This window comes from Anabrus simplex, chromosome 1, assembly GCF_040414725.1.
Source record: "Anabrus simplex isolate iqAnaSimp1 chromosome 1, ASM4041472v1, whole genome shotgun sequence".
Classification (NCBI taxonomy): Eukaryota; Metazoa; Arthropoda; class Insecta; order Orthoptera; family Tettigoniidae; genus Anabrus; species Anabrus simplex.
Genome location: NC_090265.1, coordinates 181,331,288 through 181,355,995, shown reverse-complemented (window position 1 = coordinate 181,355,995; position 24,708 = coordinate 181,331,288). Strand labels below are relative to the sequence as shown.

Sequence of the window (24,708 nt, the reverse complement as noted above, 5' to 3'; positions counted from 1 at the left end):
ACATGCGTGGCATAGGTTCGCCATCCCTGGTCTAGGCTATGAATCATTCTATTCACACTGAGTGAAATGGTAGTTTAGGGGAAGGCCTAAAATTTAATTCTCAAATATTTAAATTATTAGTGGTCGTATAAATAAATACTACATAACCAAAGTTATATAGAATTAAATTTCCGACCATTTATATCTTATACATTTTTACCGTACCGACTGTGATAACACAGATATTCATGAAATTGTAATTTTGTTGCTAAGTCTATATCAATGCTGAGCCACGAGAAAATGGGTTAACAGAATTTAATGAAAATCGTTATATAGAGTCGGGGAATGAGAAACAACAGTCTAAGCTATAAACAAATTTATTCTCCCTGGTTGGAATTGTAGTTTAAGGGAAGGCGCCTAAAATGTAATTTTTAAATACCTATGTTATTGGTGCTATCGAAAAGTATTACATAACAAAAGTTATAGGGAATACAATTTCTGATCATTATGTTTTAATCAGTTTTAGCGTACCGACTATGGCAAGAGTGGTATTTCAGATTCGGAAGAAAGCTAAATGTGAAGACCTACAGTATCAAAAGCGCATAGCATTGATCAACAGTAACATTACATTGACCATTGTTTGATGTGATGTTCTTTGTCTTTTATGCTGCCTCTCAACTCCATAGATGGGATTACTGCTGCGTACCGAGTATAACAGCCTGACTGAATATTAGTGGGAAATAGTTGGGGAGTTAGAAAACTTTCTTCTTTAGCATGTCATTCCTCTGTTTCATTTATTTTCTGATACAGCTGGTACGTAACACACTGGTTCATCATAGTATTCCAGCTATGCGATCCCTAATCTGACACGCTGTTTTGGATGAGCAGTGTGCATACTTAAGACAGAGGCTCACTTAATAGTAGTAGTAGTAGTAGTAGTAGTAGTAGTAGTAGTAGTAGTAGTAGTAGTAGTATGTCCTGGTATAGAATAACAAGTTAGGCCTATTCCAAATTATAGCACCACAATTCACTAAATAACTCAAAATTTGACCCTGAAAAGAGCCGTTTCTTAATTAAAGCTTATTTCTCTTTACTTTTATTAAATTCTACATTCATTTTATTCCAAATTAGCAGTGAAGAGTGGGTTTCTCCTCTTTCTTGGAGGAAAAATTTGTCTCCTAGTCAGATAGATTTTTCCGCCGCCAGTGTAGTTAATTAAGATTTTCCGACTCATCGGGTACTCCTAGGAAACTGATTAGTAGAAGGGCATTGTTTATGCTGTGGGAGTCTCCACTATTCGACCCCCTCCCTACCGAAAAAAAGACAAAGGGTGTTCACAGATCACGGCTGTCTGTGGTTTTGATAATTCCAGCTCTGGAACTTTGGACTGTTAGATTGGCAGCATAGTCCTGTTCGTTAAAAGTGAGAAAATGTGTGGTTTTCATTTGATCAAGTATTTTATATGATATCATTGCTTTTCATCGCTACTTTCCTACTGATGTTTTTGTAATGACCTATGTTGACTTCAGTTAGGAAAACCAGAATCCAATCCCATAGCAAAGCACGGGTACATCAGCTAGTAAGTTAATATGGGAAGGGCAGCTGATTCAGAAAGTGATGGAACCAGCTAGAGGGAAGATTATTTTGGATGTGGTGCTGATAAAACCAGATGAACTCTATAGAGAAACCAAAGTAATAGATGGCATTAGTGATCACAAAGCTGTTTTTTGTCATAGTTAAAAATAAATGTGATAGAAAGGAATGTATTAAAATTAGGACTATTCTATTAGGCAGTACCATATGGCTGAAAAAACAGGCATGAGGGAGTTTTTAAATAGTAACTATCATTGCTGGAAAATGGTAAATAAAAATGTAAACAGACTCTGGGATGGGTTTAAAGCAATTGTTGAGGAATGTGAAAATAGGTTTGTACCTTTAAAGGTGGTAAGGAATGGTAAAGATCCACTATATTATAACAGATAAGTAAAGAGACTAAGAAGGAGATGCAGGTTGGAATGAAATAGAGTTAGAAATGGTTATGGAAGTAAGGAGAAATTGAAGGAACCTACTAGGAAATTGAATCTAGCAAAGAAGTCCGCTAAGGATAACATGATGGCAAGCATAATTGCTGGTCATACAAATTTTAGTGAAAAATGGAAGGGTATGTATCGGACCTTTATGTGTTCTTACTTTAAGGCAGAAACAGGTTCAAAGAAGGACATTCCAGGAATCATTAATGAAAAGGAGAGTGTGTATGTGAGGATCTTCAAAAGGCAGAAGTATTCAGTCAGCAGTATGTAAAGATGGTTGGTTACAAAAATAATGTCCAGATAGGGGAGGCGAGTAATACTAAAGAAGTATTAACATTTACCTATGATAACAATGACATTTGCAGTAAGATACAAAAGTTGAAAACTAGAAAAGCAGCTGGAATTGATAAGATTTCTGAGGATATACTAAAGGCAATAGGTTGGGATATAGAACCATATCTGAAATACTTATTTGATTATTGTTTGGTTGAAGGAGCTATACCAAATGAATGGAGAGTCACTATAGTAGCCCCTGTGTATAAAGGAAAGGGTGATAGACATAAAGCTGAAAATTACAGGCCAGTCAGTTTGACATGCATTGCATGTAAGCTTTGCGAAAGCATTTTTAAAAATTATATTAGACATGTTTGCAAAATTAATAACTGGTTTGACAAAAGGCAGTTCAGGTTTAGGAAAGGTTATTCCACTGAAGCTCAGTTTGTAGGATTTCAGCAAGATATAGCAGATATCCTGGATTCAGGAGGCCAAATGGACTGTATTGCGATTGATCTATCTAAGGCATTTGATAGGGTAGATCATGGAAGACTACTGGCAAAAATGAGTGCTATTAGACTAGAAAAAATAAGAGTGACTGAATGGGTGGCTGTATTTCTAGAAAATAGAACTTAAAGAATTAGAGTAGGTGAAGCTTTATTTGACTCTGTAATAATTAAGTGGGGAATTCTTCAAGGCAGTATTATTGGACTTTTATGTTTTCTTATATACCGTATATCAATGATATGTGTAAAGAAGTGGAATCAGAGATAAGACTGTTTGCAGATGATGTTATTTTGTACAGAGTAATAAATAAGTTACAAGATTGTGAACGCCTGCAGGGTGACCTCAATAGTGTTGTGAGATGGATGGTGGGCAATGGTTAAAAGTCAGGTTGTGAGTTATCAAATAGGAAAATTCCTCTCAGTTTCAATTACTGCATTGAGGGGTGAAAGTTCCTTTTGGGGATCATTGTAACTACCTAGGTGTTAATATAATAAAAGGCCTTCATTGGGGTAATCACATAAATATGATTTTTGATAAAGGGTACAGTTCTCTGCACATGGTTATGAGGGTATTTAGGGATTGTAGTAAGGAATTAAAGGAGAGGGCATACAAGTCTCTGGTAAGACCCTAACTAGAGTATGGTTCCAGTGTATGGGACCCTCACCAGGATTACTTGATTCAAGAACTGGAAAAAAAATCCAAAGTAGCTCGATTTGTTCTGGGAGATTTCCGACAAAAGAGTAGCGTTACAAAAATGTTGCAAAGTTTGGGCTGAGAAGATTTAGGAGAAAGGATACGAGCTGGTCGATTAAGTGATATGTTCTGAGCTGTCAGTGGAGAGATGGCGTGGAAGGACATCAGTAAACGAATGAGTTTGAGTGGTATCTTTAAAAGTAGGAAAGATCACAATACAGTAGAATTCCATTCGTCTGGCATCCAACAGTTCGGAATGCTCGATGGTTCGGCACCATTCCAGGATTTTTTAATGTTATTATCTCTTAATAATGATCTCTCCTGAACAATTTGATGCATTATTTGTCGAAACCATTGGAAGTGTAGTTTTTATTATTTCAAAGTTAATAGTGCAAATGTATCTGATACAATCCAGTTGTTATGCATTGACTTACATAAATATCTCCATCTCTAAATATTCAGTCTGGAAGACTGTGTGCTACACTGAGTACTAGAAAGCCAACCATATGTTAAAAAGCAGATGCCTTCAAAAATTGAAGCGGACGTAAGGAAAAGAGAAGTTGTAGATGGAAGGACTCTAAATGGTAAAGGAAGGCTTGCAAATAAAAACCTCGATGAACTTTGGTATTATTATGGAATGGCAATAAGAAACAACACGATTGAAAAGTGGAGTATGTTATTAAACTAATGATTCTGCTGATCAACATTTTACTGCAAAACGCCGTGTTACAGCTGTTTTCGCGGTACGCCTTATCGTATATCATAGTAAGAGGTACCGCTTGATAGTCCGGCATTTTTGGTAATCCGGCACCTAGCCGGTCCCAATCGTGCCAGACTATCAGACTTCTACTATATGAAGATAAAGTTGGAATTCAAGAGGACAAATTGGGGCAAATATTCATTTATAGGAAGGGGAGTTAGGGATTGGAATAACTTACCAAGGGAGATGTTCAATAATTGTCCAGTTTATTTGCGATCATTTAAGAAAGGGCTAGGAAAACAACAGATAGGGAATCTGCCACCTGGGCGACTGCCCTAAATGCAGATCAGTAGTAATTGATTGATTGATGTGGTGATTTGGGGAAAGAGAGAAAGGAAGTACAAAGGAGACTGGGAATTTGGAATTAAAATATGGAGTTTGGAATGGTAATTAGTAAAATGGAACTGTAGTCATACACTGTGGAAAAGAGGAAAAGAGGAGCCAAGTGAATATAGACAGAGAACAGTTAGAGAATGTAGAACAGTTTACATATCTGGGTAGCATTATTAATGGAAGTAATGAAATCAACCCTGAAATTAATAACGGACTAAGTAAAGGTACAACATTTTATCATCAAGTCAGAGAGCTTTTATGGAATGACAAAGTACCCAAGAAAACGAAATTAACATTATATAAACAGTATTTCATACCAATTGTAACATACGGACAAGAAAAGCTGGTAACTAATAAGAGACAAGATAGTAAGATCCAAGCAGTAGAAATAAAATTTTTAAGAGCATCGGTTAAAAAGGCAAGAAGAGATAGAAGCCAAAATATTAAAATCAGAGAAGAGCTAAATATAGAACCGTTATTACAGTACATACAGAAAGCAAGACTGAGATGGTTTGGACATGTAAAAAGAATGGGAAAGAAACGGGTAGCAGGAAGGGAATTGGAAAGAGAAGTTAAGGGAAAGAGACCAGTTGGAAGACCGAGAAGAAGGTGGATGGATCAGATTTGGAAGGACATTAGAGAAGCTGGATTGGATGTGGCAGAAGTAATGGAGCAGGAAATGTGGTAGGACAGAAAGGAGTGGAGGAGGCTTGTTAACCACACCTGGGTGACTGGAGTGGGACATTAATGATGATGATGATGATGATGATGATGATGATGATGATGATGATGATGATGATGATGATGATGATGATGATGATGATGATGATGATGATGATGTTCTCCGAGGCAAAAGTCATGTCCGAAAACTCAAAATTTGGAGTTGGCTCAATTTAAACTGAATTAAGTGATGCGATGCATAAAAGAATGGATGGCAAAATACGGATTACATCAGGCAGATCATAAAATGGAGATGGTTCTTTTGACAAGAAAAAGGATTATGACCCTCATTCCAATGCAGGTTTGACAAATAGTAATTGAAACATCTAGAAGCATAAATTATCTCGGCATGACACTTCATACCAAATTTACAGTCTGGGGTCATCTTAAACGTGTGACAGATAAGGTGGAGAAATCAACGATTGCGCTAAGCAGATTAATGTGCAGTGTAAAAGCTCCAAAATCCAGCAAGAGATGTCGATAGTTCAGTCGATACTTTTATATGATTCAGAAACTTGTACTGAGTCTTTGGAGTTTGAAAAATACTGATGAAGGATAGCTGCAGTACAGCGGAGATCAGCTTTGAGCATTACATGTGCATATCGTACTCTATCCCAACCTGCGATTCTTACGGTAGCAGCAGTACCACCAATTGACTTACTTGCCTTAGAGAGACAGAATGCCTGGCATACTCAAGGAGAGTTAGGAAAGAAACATGTTAAGAAGCTGGGTTACGGCCAACGAATGGAACGATGGCAGCAAAGGTGGGAGGATGATCCAAAAGGGAAATGGATGAAGTGACTGATACTTTATTGAATGGAAGGCTGGACAATTATTCAAGCCCTCTGTAAAAGACTGGAAGCATTCGAAATGTGGGTGTACAGACAGATGCTTCGCATTTCATGGACAGACAGAATCCAGAATTCCGAGATGTTGGATCAACTTGGAAAGAAGGCTGAAGTCATGCTGACCATTAAAAGGTGGAAGCTGGAATACTTTGGCCATATAATGCGGAATGATAAGTACAGAATCCTGCAGCTTGTTATACAAGGAAGAATAGAAGGATGTAGGAGTCCTGGTAGACGATGAACTCTATGGATGAAGAACCACGTAGACTGGTATGGGTTGGACACGATGGCTCTGTTCCCTGTCGCTGCATCCAAATTCAAGATCGCCATGTTGACCACCAACCTTTGCTAGAAGATGGCACATTAAGAAGAAGAAGAACCATGTCTGGCAAATTGGGTAGCATGGGCACATAGTGAAGTTAACCATTACCTTATGCAGCTCTTGACAGGTCACAGATATTTTCAAAAATTTCTACACAGAATAGACAGAGTGAGTGATCCAGTGTGTAGTTATTGCAATGATGCTGACGATGTACTTCACATCTTTTTGTATGTGAGCATTGGTCTGCACAAAGAAGGTGCTTAGAAGTTGACCAAGGAGAACTGACACCAGAAACTATTGTTCTAGTGATGTTACAGAACCAAGAATGGTGAGATCAGCTAGCTGTATATGCAGAAAGTATCCTGAAACAGAAGAAGAGTGATCTGGATGTACACAAATGCCAGCAAAGGAGAAACGAAGGAAGAAGAAGCCTGAGAGGGTACAAGAATGATGCTGCCCTGAAGTAACGCAAGAGTGGTTCTGTCCCCCGCCCCCGGCTCCCTTCAACCTGGAAGTTGCTTTGGACCTCAACAGCTCCACCATCAGCCGTCATAGGTGGCCCAGTTGTCACTGAAGAGGTGTACTAGGGAAATGAGGAGTGTGATATTTTGCCGTCGCTTTGCTCACTGAGCCAGAAGTTGCTATTACATATCAGTCTGCCAAGCCCACTGAAATGCCCACATCAACTGACCCTATGAACAACATTTTCACAGCATTCATAACAGGGAATGGCTGCATAAGGAATGGCATTACTAGCATCACTCATACCTTGGTCACTGTCATGTTGTCAGAGCTAAGGATGAGACTGAGACAGGTGAATGAAAGTGGATGAATCATCATCATCATCATCATCATCATCACCACCACCACCACCCCCACCCCCACCATCATCATCATCTGGAACCTCAGGTTCACTTTCTGGCTAGGCCATGGACTTAAGCCATGTCTGGTTAATTCCTCAAGTTAAAAACTGTGTGTTTGTCTTCATTCACATCCTTTAATTTCACCACCATAGAAACATGCAAACCGGGTGAGTTGGCCATGCGGTTAGGAGCGCGCAGCTGTGAGTTCGCATCCAGGAGATAGTGGGTTCGAACCCCACTGTCGGCTGCCCTGAAGATAGTTTTCTGTGGTTTTCCATTTTCACACCAGGCAAATGCTGGGGCTGTACCTTAATTAAGGCCACGACCACTTTCTTCCCATTCCTAAGCCTTTCCTGTCCCATCGTCGCCATAAGACCTATCTGTGTCAGTGCAACGTAAAGCAACTGGCAAAAAAGAAACATCGCAAAAGTGAGCACATTCCTCCATATATGGCTGGCACCAGGAAAGACATGTAGCTGTAAAACTAGGCCATTAACATTGAGTATTGATAGTGACACCAACTAGTAGCCAATCCAACAGCTGAAGTCCAGTGACATTGAAGAGCAGTGTCAATATGACCTTACAAATCAATACAAGAGACGTTGCCTTCTTAGGTCTTGGTGACAAGCAATGTTTCCATTCCTTATGCATCCTCTTTGTTGCTGGCTCAAAATGGTGGCAGCAGGTTTCATCACCAGTCACAATTTGTTCCAAGAAGTGCTGCTCGTCCATGTGCTATTGGCTGAGATATTATAGGCATATCATCATTTCTGAAGCTTTCTGTTCTGTTCAAAACACATTTCCCAATACCCTATTTTCCTATGTGCAGTGTTACGTGGATGCAATGCTAAGGAGGACACGCATTGGCATCAAACATACTGTTTTATTGCAGGCACCTGTCCAGGTCATGGGAGATCTTCTTTGACCCATTCATCTCAAAACCCAGTATATCACATAAACTCAGTCCTTTGTTTTGAATATGGCTTGCATTCAATCAAAGATTTCATTAAGTGAAGCACCTTCTTTGCACAAGATTGAATTATGCCACATTTTACTTGTTTGGATCTGTCTATTACATACCACTGTTGCTTCAGATTTCTCCTCTACCCACTGGATACATGTCTCACATTACATTCTAAGCTGTTACTAAAAACTTGAAGCCTTGGTTGCAGCAGTGGCTGCTGAGGGGAACTGGCGAAGGGGCACACTACTTTTTCACAAATTTACGTTCTTGTAAAGCACACACAAGTAAAGAAATGCATACCCGGATACACATCATACAATGTTAAATACTTGATCATTACTCACCTACTTCACTGTCATCTTCTTCATTTTAAGAGAAACTGTGGAGTGAAATGTTGGTGTCCATTAGAAGAAGGCAGTGATCCAGATTCTTCATCACCCTAAGTATCTTGAACTATTTAAATGTACAGCACCTACTGTCACTAAAGTATCTTGACCTATTTAAATGTACAGTACCTACTGTCACTAATGTATCTTGAACTATTTCAATGTACCTACTGCCACTGAAGTCTATCTGAAATACGTTCACAGCGCTATATACATTATGGAACTACCTTTGGATGGCCTTGTAATCCAGAAGTCCATTCAAATTACTGTACCGACTGATAGGCCTACTACTGAGTCTACAGGACGAATGAAGTACAGTCTACTCACCCTGGCCATACAAATGAAGAATACGGTAGGGCCTTGCTCAATGACTGCAGTGTTATCCCTTTATTTAAACATGAATTCCATTCTTCTATGCCTTAAATTCACAAACTTAGAAATTACTTTATCGTCAAAGTCAGGCATATCATAAATAAGGTCTTTCGCAATAGAAATCATTGCCAGAGCAGATAGTCATTCTTCGGTCATTGTGTTGCGTAAAAATGTCTTAATACGAGCCAGTGTCAAAAAACAGTGCTCTGCTTCGTCTGTGAACATGGGTGTTGTCACAATTATTCTGAGAAGCCCTTAGCGTTTCTTTGAATGTTGATTTCAGATTATTTTCTAAAATAAAAGCGAGGAGTGGTAGAGCTCCTTTGACTTGCCTGAAATCTGTCCGTTTATAAATCACTTCTAATTCCGTCTTTAGCCTTTCTTTCTGCAACATTGGATAATGTAACACAGTAGAATTTAATACATTTTGTGGAAAGTTTATAGAGAATTTGTCAAATGAATCGGAGTACAGTAGTGTTGCAGCTTCAATATACCCAGTAAATGCAAACCTATCATGCACCTGATTCATTACGTCACATACTTCTTTCGCTGCAATGGTCCTTGTGTCACTTACTCTACATCTTTTATCAGAATTATTGTAGTCGGTGAGATCACATGAAATTGTATCTATTTCTTCACGTTTTTGTGTTACACACTTTGCGAAGTCAGAAATAGCCCTTTTTATTTGGACTGAATCTGTTTTGCATTTTTGTAGCTGATTGTACAAAATGTCAACATGCGGCATTAATTTGTGAAAAATAGTCAACCAGAACATGAATATGGTATCTTCAAGAGCACGTCGCAGTCCACTGGCTTCATTTACGCTAACATACGTTTTATTTACCTTCTTCTTCTATTCTATGAAAGCACTCAATCAGTTTATCTCTATTCTCGTAAACTATATTCACCGTACGAATGTTGTAGTTCCAGTGAGTAGTGATTGTCCAAGGGAGTCTAGTCTTCATTATTTCATTCAAGAGGTTACTTCTGTGAGACGAGTTGGAAAAAAAAAGTTGGAATTGTGGTCAGGTTACAGAAAAATAATTTGACTTGGGGATTGTATGAACAAGCCTTCTGCATTTTCAAATTTAGCTGGTGTCCATAACAGTGAATGAAATGTGTATTAGGGTAGTGTACTTTCAATTTCGCCTGCACACCCCCTGTCCTTCCGCTCATTATGCTGGCTCCATCATAACTCTGACAAATAACTTTATGTGGTGTGTCCCTTAATATGAGATTAATTTGCTCTAACAGACATTGACTCAATCCATCCACTGTCCTGTCGGTTGGATTCATGAACCCCCAGAATCTTTCATGAACGTGACCCTCTAATGCATATCGAAAAACAAGTACCAATTGGCATTTGTTTGAAACATCCATTGTTTCATCTGCTTCTATTGCAATGAATTGGGATTCCCCAATTTCTGAACAAATTTGTTCCCTGCACACATTCAACATACAGTCAAGAAGCTCGTTCTGAATGGTCTTTGAAGTACCTTTAAATACAGAAGCTTTGGCCAGGTGTTCTTTCATAGCAACGTCTATTTCAGCCGTAAAATTAATGAGACCTTTGAAAATTCCAGGATTTAGAGAATTTTCTGTCTCATCGTGAACACAGAGTGCCACTTCAAATACGCCACAGAATTTTATGCATTGAATAATTCTGCGTAATATGTGCCTATTTTTCCTAACCTGATCATTGTGTTTGTTAATGGATTGGCGATAAGCAGAATCCAGTTGAGTCACTATATTAACTTTCCCTAGCACAGCTAATTCCATGCATGAATTGATATGTTGGGAGGAACTTTTGTGTTTTTTAATTTTTTCTTTCAAGTGTTTGAGATCTGTTACTCCGGTTTTCGTTTACGTCAGGTCATGTCCGAATAACATGCACGGAAAACAGAAAAACGCATTCCTTGAATCCCAGCCACACAACCACTCATATTCTGTATACACCCCTGGCTGGAATATACGTCGATATTCACGCCCTTTATATTGCCTGACTTGCTCTACTTGTAAATGAGCCGTTGGTCTACCGAGTGTCTTTATCTCAGTCTTTTCCATTAGGGACAGTTGAGAAAAAGGTCTCTTTAAAATATTACTCACAGAATTAATTGTACGTAGCCTACAGGTTAATCATACCTGTGTGATATACCTTAAGCAACTCTTCATAGGGATTCTGTATGTCTGCACCCAAAACACATGACAGATTTACTTTTAACGACACCACACTAAATATTACGAGATAGGATACTGACTAATTTCATTAGCCAGTACAGCATGTTTATCAGACCGCAGATGACAGACTTGGAACATGATGTTCTGCTCGGCGCGATAAGCCTTCGCATATTTTCGGAATCGTAGCGGGCTGGCTTCGGCAATGACCCGATCTCCCATACAGTGCATGTTAAAAATTAGTTAGTTCCACGCACGCGTGAACGAAAATTACCTAAGAAAGAGTCAGCAGCAAAGGGCTCAGGGCCCAGCATGACCAGCCAGTGAAGAGCCCGCCGGAGGAAGCAAAGTATATGCATGATGAAAACATTGACGCTCTAGCTGCATGTGGTGCCTAATATCAAAACTGAATGTATCACCATTCAAATTGCCAGTATTTATAAAACCATGCATTAACAGTTACTTAGCTGGAGGGGCACGTGCCCCTCTGCCCTTTAGAGCGAGCCGCTACTGCTTGGTTGCCTCATCGACTGTTTGCAGTGTTGCCACTTTTGTCTATGTTTCAATTCAACAACCTTTACAGAAGAACTGGAAACAATGACGAGAGAGCCCATCTATGTGATGATGGCAGTGAATGAGCATGTGAACATTGTCCTTGATGTTTTCATGTTTACCATTGTCTCCTCTTACTGTTGCTCCTCCCCTCCCCCACCCCCCTTCTCATAGTTATTGTGTTTATCCTATTCATGTTCCTATATTTCTTAACTTGACTTGATTTATTACTTATCTTACAAGTGAAGCTTCCATGGTGTGTAGAATTATTTAGTTCTTCTTCTGGGTTGAACCGTGTTATTGTTTTATGTACATTCCATACAGTTTTCTGACATTTCTAATACATTGCAGTATTCCTTGTCAAGGTATCTAAAATAGCCCTACTCGATCCGAGGTAATCAGTCTCCCAGGCAGCAGTCACACTGTGTCGCCTTGACAAAGAATACTCCATTGTATTCAAAACGTTGGTAATCTGTACGGAATGTACAGAAAATAACACGGTTCAACCCGGAAGGAGAACTAAATGATTTATTACTTGTTTACTCTTTCCATTACTTTATTTGATAAAGTTGTGAAAACTTTGTTGGAGTCTTTAAAATTCCATTTTTCTGTTTTCAGATATCTCTGTGGAATCCTTCGGTGGTCAGATGATGACTGGGAACTCGCTCTCCAGTATATCCTTACCACTTTGCCCACTAATGAATCTTCTAATAATGATTACTTTTCGGAATTAGTATGGTGCACCAGAAAGCCACAGAATTTAAAGAGGTTTGTACTATAAAAGGAGGTAACTTACTGTATTACTTTTGTCATGAAGTACATCACTGAAATTACAACAGTGAAGTATGACAATTGATTACCAGTACTTTAATTATGAAAATGAAAATGAAAACCTACAACCTGTTTTCCAGTCATTGACCGGGTCAGGGATGGAATGAATGAAGCAGATATCGGCTATTAGAATGATGGGGTTGCCACTCCCAAAGTGATTTATTAATGACTGATAGATGCTATGAAACGAGAATGGAGAGTGTTGCTGGAATGAAAGATGACAGGGAAAACCGGAGTACCTGGAGAAAAACCTATCTCGCCTCTGCTTTGTCTAGCGCAAATCTCACATGGAGTGACCGGGATTTGAACCACGGTATCCAGCGGTGAGAGGCCGACGCGCTGCCATCTGAGTCACGGAGGCTCCCTACTTAAATTATATTTTCTTTTAATTTTTAATATATTTATCTACTAGCTGATGTACCCGTGCTTCGCTACGGGATTGGATTCTCAGAGAGACTGACCTTGTGGTTTTCCTAACTGAAGTCTATTTTTTTTTTTCTATTTGTTTTACGTCGCACCGACACAGATATGTCTTATGGCGACGATGGGATGGGAAAGGCCTAGGAAGTGGAAGGAAGCGGCCGTGGCCTTAATTAAGGTACAGCCCCGGCATTTGCCTGGTGTGAAAATGGGAAACCACGGAAAACCATCTTCAGGGCTGCCGACAGTGGGGCTCGAACCCACGATCTCCCGATTACTGGATACTGACCGCACTTAAGCGACTGCAGCTATCGAGCTCGGTATTACTGAAGTCAACATAGGTCATTACAAAAACTTCAGTAGCAAAGTAGCGATGAAAAGCAATGATGTCATATAAAATACTCGATCAAATGAAAAACCACACATTTCTTCACTTTTAACAAACAGGACTATGCTGCCGATCTAACAGTCCAAAGTTCCAGAGCTGGAATTATCAAAGCCACAGACAGCTGTGATCCGAGAACACACTTCGTCTTTTTTCGGTAGGAAGGGGGTCGAATAGTGGAGACTCCCACGGCATAAACTATGCCCTTCTACTAATCCGTTTCCTAGGAGTACCCGATGAGTCGGAAAATCTTAATTCACTACACTGGCGGCAGAAAAATCTATCTGACTTGGAGACAAATTTTTCGTCCAAGCAAGAGGAGAAACCCACTCTTCACTGCTAATTTGGAATAAAATGAATGTAGAATTTAATAAAAGTAAAGAGAAAGAAGCTTTAATTAAGAAACGGCTCTTTTCAGGGTCAAATTTTGAGTTATTTAGTGAATTGTGGTGCTATAATTTGGAATAGGCCTAACTTGTTATTCTATACCAGGACATACTACTACTACTACTACTACTACTACTACTACTACTATTAAGTGAGTCTCTGTCTTAAGTATGCACAATGCTTATCCAAAACAGCGTGTCAGATTAGGGATCGCATAGCTGGAATACTATGATGAACCTGTGTGTTACGTACCAGCTGTATCAGAAAATGTATGAACCAGAGGAATGACATGCTAAAGAAGAAAGTTTTCTAACTCCCCAGCTATTTCCCGCTAATATTCAGTCAGGCTTTTATACTCGGTACGCAGCAGTCATCCCATCTATGGGGCTGAGAGGCGGCATAAGAGACAAAGAACATCACATCAAACAATGGTCAATGTAATATTACTGTTGATCAATGCTATGCGCTTTTGATATTGTAGGTCTTCACATTTAGTTTTCTTCCGACTCTGAAATACCACTCTTACCATAGTCGGTACGGTAAAACTGATTAAAACAAAAATGATCGGAAATTGTATTCCCTATAACTTTTGTTATGTAATACTTTTCGATAGCACCAATATCATAGGTATTTAAAAATTACATTTTAGGCGCCTTCCCTTAAACTACAATTCCATCCAGGGTGAATAAATTTGTTTATAGTTTAGACTGTTTTTTCTCATTCCCCGACTCTATATAACGATTTTCATTATATTCTGTTAACCCATTTTCTCGTGGCTCGGCGTTTATATAGACTTAGCAACAAAATTACAATTTCATGAATATCTATGTTATCACAGTCGGTACGGTAAAAATGTGTAAGACATAAATGGTCAGAAATTTAATTCTATATAACATTGGTTATGTAATATTTATCGATACGACCACTAATAATTGAAATATTTGAGAATTAAATTTTAGGCCTTCCCCTAAACTACCATTTCACTCAGTGTGAATAGAATAATTCATAGCCTAGACCAGGAATGGCGAATCTATGCCACGTGACACGCGTGTAGTATTTATTGATACGACCACTAATAATTGAAATATTTGAGAATTAAATTTTAGGCTTTCCCCTAAACTACCATTTCACTCAGTGTGAATAGAATAATTCATAGCCTAGACCAGGGATGGCGAACCTATGCCACGCGTGTCATTAGGTGACACACAAACACGATTTTGGTGGCACGCCACATGAACATAATAATATTTTATATATACACTAGAGTCCCGATAATCTGAACCCAGTTAATCTGAAAGTCCGGTTAATGCGAACTGAAATATCAAGTTTTTTTAAAAATCTCCTTATTGAAATGAAAGAACATATTATAGAATGAAGATTTACTTCCATTTTATTAGTCATATTTAACTAGAATTACTTAATGAAAACATAATTACACATCATAAACCATCAATCACTGGTCGTTTATCTTCACAAAGTCTGTTAGTTTCTTTTGCCATACTGATTGGAACCTACTCGAAGATGCAGTGTTAAACCAGTGTCTCATAAACATCACATCAGTGGGCGCGTAGCAGCGGAGTGTTGCTCGACGTAGCGCACGGCAAAGTTCTAAGATGGCCGCGGCATCTGAATGTGACACTAGTTGTTCATTGTGGTTTTCTTCATCGTCACTCTGTTCCTCATCAACTCCAGATTCTTTCTCCAACATAGCTACAATTTCTTGGTCTGTTTGTAATTGATGACTGTCAGCTTCCATCCACTCACTACTGTCATTTTCGTTGTCGTTTTCTCCTCTACGGGTTAACTACCCTACTGTAATTTTATACAGTATTTTATGAATGTAACTGCTAAAGAATGGACATTTCAACTTACAGTATGTACTGTACTGTATTGTAGAAACTACTTTCCTCAGATGGTTGAGGCGCTGGCCCTGACCCAAACTTGGCAAGGTTTGATCCTGGCTCAGTCCGGTGGTATTTGAAGGTGCTCAAATACATCAGCCTCGTGTAAGTAGATTTACTGGCATGTAAAAGAACTCCTGCAGGAGAAAATCCCGGCACCTAGGTGTCTCCGGAAACCGTAAAAGTAGTTAGCAGGACGTAAAAACAATAACATTATTATTAGAAAATATTTTCCGGTTAATCCGAAAATTTCATAATCCGAACAAGCTCTGGTCCCAATTAGTTCGGATTAACGAGAGTCTACTGTACATCTTGTACTACAGACAGTCTTATAGTGTTTCACGTGTAAGACAAAAATATCGAAAATCTAAATACTAGTTCCATTCGGACGTGCAATATGGCAACACTGCTACACTGATAGGTCCGAAAGTCAAGTGAGATAGTGTCGTTTTCTGGTGGTTTTGTATACCGGCATTGCAAACATGTTTACGGTGCCGAAAAGAACAGAAACTTAACAAAGGTAGTGACCATATTTTTTAAGAACTCTGGCCAGGGAATTCGGACTGATAAAAAGATCTGTGTTCGAAAACAGTTGTATCCCCCACATTTAATGTAAAGCACCATTTCGAGACTGATCATTCAAATGTTTGTTCCATTTCAAATGAAGAAAGAAGAAAGTTCATTTCACAAAATATTGAACATTACACAAAACTAACTAGTTCTTTAGTATCATCTTTCCGGCCAAGGAATAATATTACTGCGGCTCTTTCTATCTGTCTCACTGCATAGTACAGCATGCATGGGAAACCAATTTCTAACGGTGAGTTGTTGATAGAAAGTTTCTTATTGACGTCCGACACATTATTTGAAACCTTCCCTAACAAACAACTAATAATTAACAGAATTAAAGGAATGCCAGCCAGCTGAACTGCTGTCAAGGGTACAATAATAAAATTGATTGAAGAAGTTTTGGAGCAGTTGAAAGCTAATTTGGATAACTCCCACATGTATGCAGCATGTTTTTATGAAAGCATAAATTTGACCTTACAAACAAGGATAGCGTTTTTTTTTTTTTTTTAGATTTCATTATGAAAATATGATGAGGGAAAAATTAGTTTAATTGTTGAGCGTACAAACTACAACATGGAAATATAATGAGCTCATGGAGGAAGTGAAGTCCATTCGCAATATTAATACTTATTTTTATATCTAATAATTATTTTTTACAATTTGATTTACGTCACACCGCGCCTTGTGGTGACGATGGGAGAGCCTTACGAGTGGGAAGGAAAACGCCGTGGCCATAAATGAGGTACACCCCATGGAACATGCAATCAAATGTATTTACAAGATATATGTATAATAAATAAATAAATAAATAAATAAATAAATAAATAAATAAATAAATAAATAACATTATGAAACATAACCAGGAATTTAGAAAGGAAGTCGCGGGGGGGAGGTTCGTAGGTTGTAGACATCCTTTTTAGCTATTGGCTTTACGTCGCACTGACACAGTAGGTCTTATGGCGACGATGGGACAGGAAAGGGCTAGGAGTGGGAAGGAAGCGGCTGTGGCCTTAATTAATGTACAGCCCCAGCATTTGCCTGGTGTGAAAATGTGAAACCATGGAAAACCATCTTCAGGGCTGCCGACAGTGGGGTTCGAACCCACTATCTCCTGAATACTGGATACTGGCTGCACTTAAGCGACTGCAGCTATCGAGCTTGGTAGACATCCTTTAATGGAAAACAACAAGTGGCACAGTCAACAGATGAGAATAATAAACTAGACATAAAATGGCACACTAGTAGGAAAGGTTTCGCCATCCCTGGCCTAGACTATAATGGGTTTTTCTCCGACTACGCATGCCAATTTTCATTGAGATAGGACCGCTTATAACGTAAATATTGGAGAATTACATTTTTGACCTTCCCCTAAACTACCATTTCACTCAGCGTGAATAAAATTATTTATAGCTTAGATTGTAGTGACTTATTCCTCGACTTTGAATACCAATTTTAATTATGATAGGACCACTAATAACATAAATATTTGAAAATTAAATTTTGGGCCTTCATCTAAATTACCATTTCTATCAGCATAAATAAAATTATTTATGGCCTAGATTGTAGCGACTTATTCCCTGACTTTGCATACTGATTTTCATTCAATTCTCTTTAGCCGTTTTCTAGTGATGTGTGTACATACATACATACATACATACATACATACATACATACATACATACAAACATACATACATACATACATACATACATACATACATACATACAGATAGAAATTAAGGAAAAGTAAAAAGTGCATTTCCTTGTTACTGTGGACATGTCCGATACAGAAATACCATTCTTTTCAAATTCTGAACAATGTACAGACAAAACTCTTATATATATATAGATTATCATATCTTCATTATATTCTATCTATTAACTATTCGTTATCTCTATGAAGAATACATTGGGATATGAGATAAGATTAATTGAGGGAGAAGGCAGGAAGGGGAAAGGGGGAGTGTTTATGACTAGATTATCCTAGGCTGTAGCCTAGGGGGTACAAGTCTAGGGGTGCTGTACAAAAGCAAGGCACTAAAGAATTGACTGTTAAGTATTTAAACAACTTCCTTCATCAAATAATGTTTTAAATGTAGAATACTGTACCCCTATTTTAATTGGAGTATTTGCCTGTAGGTCAGATTGCAAAGAAGGCATAGTTTTCAAACTGCTGTTAAGTTCAACAGTCACATGGTTAGCAAAGTTGTCAGTGAGGCAGTAGCTTTTCTGCTGTCCATAGTTTTAATGTCAGGTACCAGCTTACAAGGGGTTTTATTACTGCAGGTGGCCAGTTGTCTGATTTTCTAAAAGCGCATTTAAATATGAGCAATTACCTTCAAACGGAAGAAATTATTTAAATGTAATAATGGTTATTACTGCTAAAATCATAAAATTTGGTAGCTGTAAGAACAATCACACAGATCATGTCTCATGGCAGTTTATTAGTCTTACTCGGACACTTGTTTTTAGCCAACCAATCAACTTACAACTTTCAGATGTTTGTGTACATGGTAAGCAGAAATAGGATGTCTAATAGGGTAGCTTCAATTTTCTTTCATTAATCAAATCAAATCAAATCATAATCTCTTTATTTGTAAATGAAGTGTCTACCTCGGTGGCAAATGGTACACTAAAATACATTATTGTCAAGCACTAAATATTAAATTAACAAGAGAAGAAAATTTTCCTATAATACAATATTATACAATTTACACTAACAATTTTTTCTATTAAACACACAGCTCATTCTTAATAAATTTATATTGTTTACAAAATTCTACTTATAATATCTCCTGTACTACTTACAAATATAGTCAACTGATATACAGTATGTGGAATTACTTCAAATGATACTATACAACTGGTATAAGATTAAACTTTACATTGCATTTATTTATTTATTTTATTTTATTTTTTACCCATTCTGGAACCTAAGTAGCATAACGACCTGCTGCGTCTTAACCAGACCCCCTTTTGCCACTTTTTTCAGAGTTCTTGAAGGGCCTTCATAGCTACCGTAGCGGTCCCAAGGCCCTCGAAGTCCCCACTGTACTTCACCCCTACAGGCAGTCCCCTACTTTGGCTGTCCAAACTCCTTAGACCAGGGGATGGAATTAATTTAATCACACACATTTTTTTTTTTTTTTTACAATAACCTGCACTGGTCGAATGCCCTCTAACACTTCATTTATTTTCTCTGTTGCTGTTTATTCTCTTCTTGAATATCTGCACAGATTTTGGAAAAGGATCAAACACTACCCCTGATAAACTGTGCCACTCCTTCGCACCCTTCCCAATGAATGAAAATTTACCCCAATCGCTTCTGCTAAAATTCCTTCTAATTTTATATTTGTGGTCTGTCCTGCTGATATAATTATTTTCCAACTGAAGCCTCTCACGGATATCTCCCCATGCTTCTTCTCTTGTATAGGCTCTATATAATCCTATAAATCTAGTTTTCTCCCTTCTCTTACTTAAAGTTTCCCACCCAAGTTCCTTTAACATTTCTTATACTCTTTCTTCTGAAATTCCCTGTTACAGTCTTGCTGCTTTCCTCTGCACACTATCTATTTCTTTTATTAGGTATTCTTGGTGAGGATCCCAAACACTGTTTGCATATTCCAACAATGGACGAACCATACTTAAGTAACTTTTTTTCTTTTAATTCTTTATTGCATCATTTAACTAGCCTCATTATGACATTAACGATCTGTATGCTTCCCCAACAATGTCATCAACATGACCCTTCCAGTGCAAATTACTTTCAAATCTCACACCTAAGTATTTGCACTTGCCATCTTTTGGGATAACTACCTCATCCAAAGTATATTCAAATTCAGTTTTAAAGCTCCTGTTTGTAAAAGTTGTAACAGTTGATTTGCCTCCATTAACCTTCATATTATTTTCTTCAACCCATTGTTGGATACTTTCAAGGTCCCTTTGTAATTCTGAACAATCCTCAATGTTATTTATTTCCCTATAAACAATTATGTCATCTGCATACAATCTTATTTTTGATGTTATATTATTCCCTAAATCATTTGCGTATATTAAGAAAAGTAACGGACCGATTGTACTACCCTGTCCAATTCCCTTCCAAATTTTCTCTTCCTGCGATACATTATTTCATACTTTGACTTTCTGAACCCTTGAATTTAGAAATGTTTTTATCCAACGTGTAACCCTTATGTTCAATCCTATTCCCTCCAATTTCTTAAATAATATTCCATGTTCCACTCTATCAAAGGCTTTGGAAAGATCTATGGCTATGCAATCTAACTGATCTCCTGAATCCAATTGATCTGATATGTCCTGTTGAAATCCCACCAGTTGTGCCTCACAAGAAAATTTCTTTCTAAATCCATACTGGCTCCTCATGAACCAATTTTTATCATCACATATCCCTCTGATGTACTTTGATATTAAACAAACTATTTTACAAACGATACTGGTCAGGCTGATTGGTCTGTAGTTCTCTAGTTTCCTTTTATCACCCTTTCCTTTATAAATTGGTATTATTATAGATTCCTTCCATTGGCAGGTTCGATCCTGGCTCAGTCTGGTGGTATTTGAAGGTGCTCAAATACGACAGCCTCGTGTCAGTAGATTTACTGGCACGTAAAAGAACTCCTGCAGGACTAAATTCCGGTACCTCGGTGTCTCCGAAGACCGTAAAAGTAGTTAGTGGGACGTAAAGCAAATAGCATTATTATTATTAGCATTCCTTTGGTATTACACTATTATTTATGCCATAGTCAAAGAGAAATTTTAAATAAGGCACTATGTACCACCCCATTGTCTTTAATACTTCTCCAGTAATTTGATCACTTTCTGTTGCTTTTCCTTGCTGAAGCAGTTGGATTTCTCTGAAAATATCTTCATTTGTGAATGAGAACCTTCTTGTTCCCTCTGTGTCTCTCCCTTTCTATCTTCTGTTTCGGTTTCCAACTCCTGACAATCATCTACTGAATCTCTGAATTCCCTACTAAATAGGTTTGCTTTCTCAGTATCTGTTATATAGAGTTCATCCCCTTCTCCTACCATTGTAGGAATTTTGATTCCTGATATATGAATTTCCCTTTGTGGTCATTACCCTCTTGAAGTATGCCATTCATATAATTCTCTTTTGCTTCCTTTTTCACTCTATTCAGTTTCCTCATTAGCTGTTTTCTAGTTTCTCTACTCTCCCTACCCTCTTTGATTTTCCTGTTTACTATTCTACATTTTCTTTTTAATTTTCTTATTTCCCTTGTATAATAAACAGGATCTGAGTTCATTTTACCCTTCTTAACAGGTACCGGTACAAATCTCTTCTCTCCTTCCCAAATGATTCCTTTAAATTTAGCACAAAGTGTATCCACATTACTCCCTTCACTTATCCAACAACTGAATTGTGATATAAGATAAGTCCCAAATTCATCAACTTTAGTTTTTCTGTACAATTTCTTGTCTTGTGTAACCCTCTTATTAAGCCTTTTTGGTGATTCCTATATCCATTATTACAGCCTTATGGTCTCCTATTCCTTCCATCACCTCAGTTTTATCAACAATTTCCCATGGTTTAACCAAGAATACATCTAGTAAGTTACTGAGACGAGTCGGTTCTTGTACTACTTGTGTAAATCCTCCCTCCCAAATTAACTTATTTGCCCGTTTCTGTTCATGGGCTTCACTTGCAGCTCCATTCCATTCAACTTCAGGCAAATTTAGATCTCCCCCAATTATTACCATATCATTATTATTGTTTTTATGATTATAATCTATTATTTTCTCAAATATTTCCATGTCTCTTTCCTCTCTTCCAGGCCTGTATGTTCCTATAATTCCCACCTCCTTCATATTATCACAAACTTATTTTATCCCTAATATTTCATCCCTTTCATTGGTAAACCATTCATATGAACAATAAATTTCCTTCACCAGAATAAACACCCCCCTCCCTTTTTATCTCCTCGGTCTCTTCGATAGACTGTGTACCCTTCTGGAAATACTTCTCTATTACCCACCCCTTCTCTCAACCACGATTCCACTCCTATCACAACATCAGTCTCATAAGATTCCATCAATGTACCGAATTTTAATTGTTTATTTACTACACTTTGACAGTTTACCAAGAGCAATCTCAGACCCCCTTCCTCCCTAAAACTTGACTGTTGCAATTGGGTAACTTGAAATTCCTTACTTTTCCTGAGTTTCATTTTCTAGTTGACTGAGCCAGCTTGAAGTACAGCTGGCTCTTTCTACTAGTTTTCCTGGTCAGTATTATAACTCAAGGGAGTTGCCTGTTTTACAATACATATCTTAAGATTAATAAAATCTAGAACAATATTTGCTATCTTTCGTTTACCTGAATTGTTTAGATGGAGGCCATGTTTTGTATAACAGTATCTCTCAAAACTGCTGCATTCAATAACCTGAGTATTCCAAAAATGTTTACAAATTTTAACAATATCTGTATTGACCTTGTCCACTTCAATGTTCACTGACGAAGTGGTTGGAAGTATGTAACGGCCAGCTCTCCCCACTCCTAATGGCCCCACTCAAGCATACTAGAAGTGCAGGTCCAGTCCTGCCAACTGTTCATGCTCAGGTACAAAAATCCCGCTTATGATTGACATACGTACTTGCTCTGTAACATTTATTGAAGCTGAATTTAAAGAGAAGCTAAAAACTAGTGCAGTGTTCATAGACCTCATGGCTGCATTTGGCTCTGTGTGGAGAAACAGGTTAATGTATAAGCTCCTAGAAAACTTACAGTGAAAACATACTACAAATCTAATGAATCACATGCTTTCAGATAGAATTATTCAAGTGGTCACGAACAATGCGGTCACGAACAATGCGGTCACGAACAATGCCCTCGACAAATCAAACGACTATACAATGGACTCTCACAAGGTTCCATATTATATTTCACAGAGATTGCAGAAATAGTGTCAATACAATTTGCCTCTGCTGATGATCTCTGCATAGCTACCCAACACACAATATTTAACAGCCTTTAGGACACGCTAACAAAAGATCTGACCACTTTCTTCCAAAAGTGACACCTAACACCTAGGAGAACTAAAACAGAAACATCTTGCTTTCATCTGAGTAACGTACCAGCCCAGACCATCTTGAAAGTGACTCTTTATTACAAAATAATCAATCGATCAATCAATCAATCAATCAATTGATCAATCGATCAATCAATCAATCAGTCAATACTGATCTGCATTTAGGGAAGTCGCCCAGGTAGCAGATTCCTTATCTGTTGTTTTCCTAGTCTTTTCTTAAATAATTGTAAAGAAATTGGGAATTTACTGAACATCTCCCTTGGGAAGTTATTCCAATCTCTAATTCCCCTTTGTAAAAACGAGTATTTGCCCCAATTTTTTCTCTTAAATTCCAGCTTTATCTTCATATTGTGATCTTTCCTATGTCTAAAGACACCACTCAAACTTATTTGTCTACTGATGTCATTCCACGCCATCTCTCCACTGACAGCTCGGAACATACCACTTATGATAAAGATGTTGATTGCCATAGGGAACCTGAACGGACCAACTATATTGGTACATACCACTTAGTCGAGCAGCTCATCTCCTTTCTCCCAAGTCTTCCCAGCCCAAACTTTGCAACATTTTTGTAAGGCTCAGAAATCACCCAGAATAAATCGAGGTGCTTTTCTTTGGATTTTTTCCAGTTCTTGAATAAAGTAGTCCTGGTGAGGGTCCTGTACACTGGAATCATACTCTAGTTGGGGTCTTACCAGAGACTTACATGCTCTCTCCTTTACATCCTTATTACAATCCCTAAATATCCTCATAACCATGTGCAAAGATCTGTACCCTTTATTTGCAATCATATTTATGTGATTACCCCTTGAAGCCAAACTGAGTACAATGAACATCATCTATATATATAAAATAAGAGTTTTGTCTGTACATTGCTCAGAATTTGATAAGAATGGTATTTCTGTATCGGTCATGTCCATAGTAACAAGAAAATGTACTTTTTACTTTTCCGTAATTTCTGTCTGTATGTATGTACACGCATCACGAGAAAACGGTTGAAGAGAATTTAATGAAAATTGGTATGTAAAGTCGGGGAATGAGCCGCTACAATCTAGGTTATAAATCATTTTTTTCACACTGAGTGAAATGGTAGTTTAGGGGAAGGCCTTAAATTCAATTATCGAATATTTATATTATTAGCAGTCCTATTGATAAATACTATATAACCAAAGTTATATAGAATTCAATTTCCAATCATTTATGTCTTACACATTTTTACCGTACCGGCTCTGATAACACAGACATTAATGAATTTGTATTTTTGTTGCTAAGTCCATATCAACGCCGAGACACGAGAAAATGGGTTAACAGAATTTAATGAAAACCGCTATATAGAGTCGGAGAATAAGAAACTACAGTCTAAGCTGTAAATAATTT

At 37.9% G+C, this 24,708-nt stretch overlaps 1 protein-coding gene across 1 annotated transcript in view; it reads left to right on the top strand.

The window, feature by feature from the left end:
* Positions 1 to 24,708, top strand: part of LOC136885424 (aminopeptidase Q) — a 256,957-nt gene that overhangs the window by 197,616 nt on the left and 34,633 nt on the right. The window contains exon 15 of the mRNA XM_067157954.2: positions 12,396 to 12,545. Within this exon, the coding sequence (XP_067014055.2) occupies positions 12,396 to 12,545 (150 nt within the window). The remainder of the gene's footprint in view (positions 1 to 12,395; positions 12,546 to 24,708) is intronic.